The sequence below is a fragment of the Procambarus clarkii genome, chromosome 9, assembly GCF_040958095.1.
Source record: "Procambarus clarkii isolate CNS0578487 chromosome 9, FALCON_Pclarkii_2.0, whole genome shotgun sequence".
In the NCBI taxonomy this organism is placed as follows: domain Eukaryota; kingdom Metazoa; phylum Arthropoda; class Malacostraca; order Decapoda; family Cambaridae; genus Procambarus; species Procambarus clarkii.
The window spans coordinates 5,338,345-5,343,789 of NC_091158.1; the positions used below are offsets into that span (position 1 = coordinate 5,338,345).

The following is a 5,445-nucleotide window of genomic DNA, read 5'->3' on the forward strand; positions in this document are numbered from 1 at the left end:
GTGGTGGAGGGGCTGTGGGGGAGGGGTGTGTTGGGGGAGAGCTGTGTTGGAGGGGGGGGCTGTGGTGGAGGGCTGTGTTGGGGGAGGGCTGTGTTGGGGGAGGGCTGTGTTGGAGGGGGGCTGTGGTGGAGGGGCTGTGGTGGGGGGGGGCTGTTGTGGAGGGCTGTGGTGGATTGGCTGTGGTGGAGGGGCTGTGGTGGTGGGGGGGCTGTGGCGGGGGGCTGTGGTGGGGGGGGGCTGTGGTGGGGGGGGCTGTGGTGGGGGGGCTGTGGTGGGGGGTGGCTGTGGTGGGGGGGTGGCTGTGGTGGGGGGGGGTGGCTGTGGTGGGGGGGGCTGTGGTGGGGGGGGGGCTGTGGTGGGGGGGCTGTGGTGGGGGGGCTATGGTGGGGGGGGCTGTGGTGGGGGGGGGGCTGTGGTGGGGGGGGGGGGCTGTGGTGGGGGGAGGGCTGTGTTGGAGGGCTGTGTTGGAGGGCTGTGTTTGAGGGCTGTGGTGGAGGGCTGTGGTGGAGGGCTGTGGGGGAGAGCCGTGGTGAAGGGCTGTGGGGGAGAGCCGTGGTGAAGGGCTGTGGGGGAGAGCCGTGGTGAAGGGCTGTGGGGGAGAGCCGTGGTGGAGGGCTGTGGGGGAGAGGGCTCACTGTCTCATGCCTCACAGATCTCTAACCCTGTCCATAGGGTTCGAACCTGCGCACATGCTGGTGAGCATCATATACACGTATGGCCACGTCGGTGGTTGAAACTACAACACAATAAATCTACCACCAGTACCATCCACCACAATTACCACCACCACAACCACATCTCAGCCCTCAAGCAACTAACCACCCCCTCCCCCCCTCTGGCCACAACATTACTGTAATATCAGTAACTCCAAATTGAGGAAAACTTGCAGTAGAGAACCCATCAGGCCGAGTCAAACGACCATCCCCAAGCGGTTACGTCATTCTAGCTGCAGCATTGTAATATCTGAAGCAGGAGATAACTACCCACTAAAGCCAGAGTTTCATCTTGAACACTACGCGAGTCGTTCCCCGCCGACACGCCTGCACAGATTCACCTCATTGTTGCACAGTGCACTAGCACCGTTATTATACGGGCGGGTGGACTGCATGTTTCTTGGCTGCCAGAAGCCCGTAGGTACAGTACCCCAGAGGACGTAAATACGCAAGATAGAGCAAGAAGCCGGCGTAACAGTGCGAGCTTAAGTAACAGGAGGCGAGATGTAACACTGTGACAAGACGTTACCAGCAGTCACATACGGCAAGGGGGGGTGGCAGTATTTGGATTCGTCCTGTTCCTTGTATATGTGGCTGATCTACTTACCTATGGTTGGTGATGACACTACGTAACACGTAAGTGTTAACCCCATACAAGGTTACCATCCGACCAGAAGGTTAGTGTATTCCCCCCCCCCGGGCGACTATCCTCCCCTCCTCCTACCCTCCACACCACACACCCGAGAACAATGGCGCATAATTATCCCGTAGACCAATCTGGCTATCCCACTCCTATGACTGAGGCAGCGAGCTAGCAAGCTAGCGAACAAGCACGTGAGCGAGCAAGCTAATGTGGGATGTTGCTGGTGTGGAGGTGGTGTGGGGCTGGTGTGGAGGTGGTGTGGGGGTGGTGTGGAGGTGGTGTGGAGGTGGTGTGGAGGTGGTGTGGAGGTGGTGTGGAGGTGGTGTGGGGCTGGTGTGGGGCTGGTGTGGAGGTGGTGTGGGGCTGGTGTGGAGGTGGTGTGGGGGTGGTGTGGAGGTGGTGTGGAGGTGGTGTGGAGGTGGTGTGGAGGTGGTGTGGGGGTGGTGTGGAGGTGGTGTGGGGCTGGTGTGGAGGTGGTGTGGGGGTGGTGTGGAGGTGGTGTGGAGGTGGTGTGGAGGTGGTGTGGGGCTGGTGTGGGGCTGGTGTGGGGCTGGTGTGGGGCTGGTGTGGGGCTGGTGTGGAGGTGGTGTGGGGCTGGTGTGGAGGTGGTGTGGAGGTGGTGTGGAGGTGGTGTGGGGCTGGTGTGGGGCTGGTGTGGGGCTGGTGTGGGGCTGGTGTGGAGGTGGTGTGGGGCTGGTGTGGAGGTGGTGTGGAGGTGGTGTGGGGCTGGTGTGGAGGTGGTGTGGAGGTGGTGTGGGGCTGGTGTGGGGCTGGTGTGGAGGTGGTGTGGGGGTGGTGTGGGGCTGGTGTGGGGCTGGTGTGGGGCTGGTGTGGAGGTGGTGTGGAGGTGGTGTGGGGCTGGTGTGGGGCTGGTGTGGAGGTGGTGTGGGGCTGGTGTGGGGCTGGTGTGGAGGTGGTGTGGGGCTGGTGTGGAGGTGGTGTGGAGGTGGTGTGGGGCTGGTGTGGGGCTGGTGTGGAGGTGGTGTGGGGCTCCTTGCCTAACAGTGGTAACTGGGGAGTGAGGTTTAGCTCTTTCTGCGCCGCGTACCAGTCTTGTTGTACCTGTTGCGTTACAACCTAACTATCATGACGCTCAAATTCAGTATCAAATCTGGCCTTAAAGTTGTGGCTGGAGGTGGCTTCCACAACATCCTTCAGAGCCTTCCACCTTGACTGGGTACGAGTATTTCCTTACATTACTTGGGCTCGTTTCCATGTCCAGCTTCCACCTGTGTCCTCTAGCCTACTTTCTCTTAGTTTGAAGAGGCTATTCTTGTCCACTTTATCTATTCCCTCTCAGTATCTTGTATGTTGTGATCATATCCCCTGTGTTCCTTCCATCTTCTAGGGTAATGAGATTTAGCCCCATCAACCTATTTTCGTGGGTTAACCCTCATACCTCTGGCACCAATCTTGTTAGAAACTTCTGTACTTATTCATGTTAGGCTTCATGCTTCACTAGGTGTGGATACCGTGCCGGTGCTGCATATTTCAGTATTGGTCTAGCAAATATTATATAATTTTCTTGAAGGCGTCCTGAATTAGGTTTCTAAATGTTCTTTTTTTCAGCCAGCGTCCCATATGCTGCTGATGTTATCTTGTTTGTGCGTGTCTCCGGTGTTAGTGTTGGAGCTGCATCCACTCCCAGCAAGATATCTCTAATTGCTGTAGTTGCCCTCCCCCGAGATCATAGGTTCCTCTCTCCCTGTTTCATCTTCATAACCTTACACTTGTTGGAATTGAATTCTAGCAACCATTTGTTTTACCAATTCTAGAGTTTGTCATGATCCTTCTGTAACTGCCAACCGTCTTCCTCTGTTTTTATGTTCTTCGTCGACTTTGCATCATCTGTAAACACTGACATAGACGAGATCACTCCCTCGGGAAGGTCGTTCCCACACACAACATTAGCAACAGCAGCGGTGCCGGCACCGAGCCTTGTGGGGCCCCACTTGTTACATCCTCCAGCCTGAAAACTGACTGACTCAGCTTTCAGTCCTTCAGGTACTCCCTTACCCAGTTCAGTGTTTTCCCCGCCTGTAGCTCCCTCTTGTACACCAGTTTTTCACGAAGAGTGTGAATGCTGTTGGGATGGTGGTGGGCGGGGGTGTGGTGTGGGCGGGGGTGTGGTGTGGGCGGGGGTGAGATGGTGGGCGGGGGTGAGATGGTGGGCGGGGGTGAGATGGTGGGCGGGGGGGGGGGAGGAAGAACTATCCTCTACATGGAAGAAATTAAACTTTCTCCGCAGCTCTCATATTATCCATTATCGTCTATAACATTTTTAATCAAGTATAAAGTAACATGGTCGTCTGGGGCTGAGGGTGGGGATGTGGGCGAGGTGTGGGTGGGGGTGTGGGGTGAGGATGTGGGTGGAGGTGGGGGTGTGGGTGGGGTTGAGAATGTGGGTGTGGGTGGGGGTGGAGGTGTGTGTGCGGTTGAGGATGTGGGAGGGGGTGGAGTGGGGCGTGGAGTGGGGGGTGGGGGTTGGGGCATGGGTGGGGTGTGTTGGTGGGGGTAGGGGCATGGGTGGGGGTGGGGGTGTAGGTGGGGTGGGGGTATTTTTGGGAATAAGGGTGTGGCTAATGTTGGAGGTGTGGCTGGAGTTGTGGGGAGCGGCTTGCGGCTCGGGATTTGACTGTGCTCTTGGCTTAGAACTTCGAGGATGGACCGAAGGCAATTAACTTAATACCACTTAAAGCAGCCCATCCTCTAAACAAAGACCCAAAAGTCCATTCCATGCACCCGCCAAACCCACTGTTTATGAATGAAAAACAGTTTACACACGACTCACAACTGATGACGTTCGAAAACTTCCGGAACAAGTGCTTCACTGACGAATTTTGTTCGAACCACAACGCTGTAAACGCTTCACCCACGTACTACAAATACAAATAATCGCCAACAGAACCTAAACACCTAACCTTACCTATGCCTATATATGCACAATGTCCTAATATATTATAATATTAATTTATATTTGAGACAATTCCTGTTTGGAATGAACAGCATTTTAAAAATTATGAATGCGTCTTTGGGGTCGACCGCTGGATGGAATGGACTTAAGGATGGGTGACTTAAAAAGAGAGACTCAAGGTCCAAACATCCCGTAATACTTAAGGCTTTCGATATAGTAGACAATGCTTAAATTGAGCAGCAACAAAAAAAAAGATGAAAATGTGATACAACGCATAATTTATCAGGTATAAGGTTAGTAATTGGGATGACTTAGTAAGGTAGACAGTATAGGGGCTACATCTAGTAGATGTTTGATGAACTACGACACAGACCTAATAGGTCTGGATTCACGACCCACAGACACAGGACTCACCGACACCGGACCCACAGACACCGGACCCACCGACACCGGACCCACCGACACCGGACCCACAGACACCGGACCCACAGACACCGGACCCACCGACACCGGACCCACAGACACCGGACCCACCGACACCGGACCCACAGACACCGGACCCACAGACACCGGACCCACAGACACCGGACCCACAGGCACCGGACCCACAGACACCGGACCCACAGACACCGGACCCACAGACACCGGACCCACAGACACCGGACCCACCGACACCGGACCCACCGACACCGGACCCACCGACACCGGACCCACAGACACCGGACCCACCGACACCGGACCCACCGACACCGGACCCACCGACACCGGACCCACAGACACCGGACCCACAGACACCGGACCCACCGACACCGGACCCACCGACACCGGACCCACCGACACCGGACCCACCGACACCGGACCCACCGACACCGGACCCACCGACACCGGACCCACCGACACCGGACCCACAGACACAGGACCCACAGACACAGGACCCACAGACACAGGACCCACAGACACAGGACCCACAGACACAGGACCCACAGACACAGGACCCACAGACACAGGACCCACAGACACAGGACCCACAGCAGCTGCAAAAAACAGAATCCAAGAGCTATCCAGAATCAACGCACATTCACACCATAAAATTTACTGATGCTTGCTATTTATATTTGTAAAAGGTAATATATATCTGTCCGTCTCTCCGTGTGTATTTTATATATGTGTATATT

At 55.9% G+C, this 5,445-nt stretch overlaps 1 protein-coding gene across 1 annotated transcript; it reads left to right on the plus strand.

Annotated features, from left to right (window-relative positions):
• The first annotated feature begins 4,625 nt into the window (after window positions 1-4,625).
• LOC123766061 (spidroin-2-like) lies at window positions 4,626-5,369 on the plus strand. Its single transcript, XM_045754904.1, has one exon. The coding sequence runs from the start codon at window positions 4,626-4,628 to the stop codon at window positions 5,367-5,369; it is 744 nt and encodes a 247-aa protein (XP_045610860.1).
• Window positions 5,370-5,445: the final 76 nt, after the last annotated feature.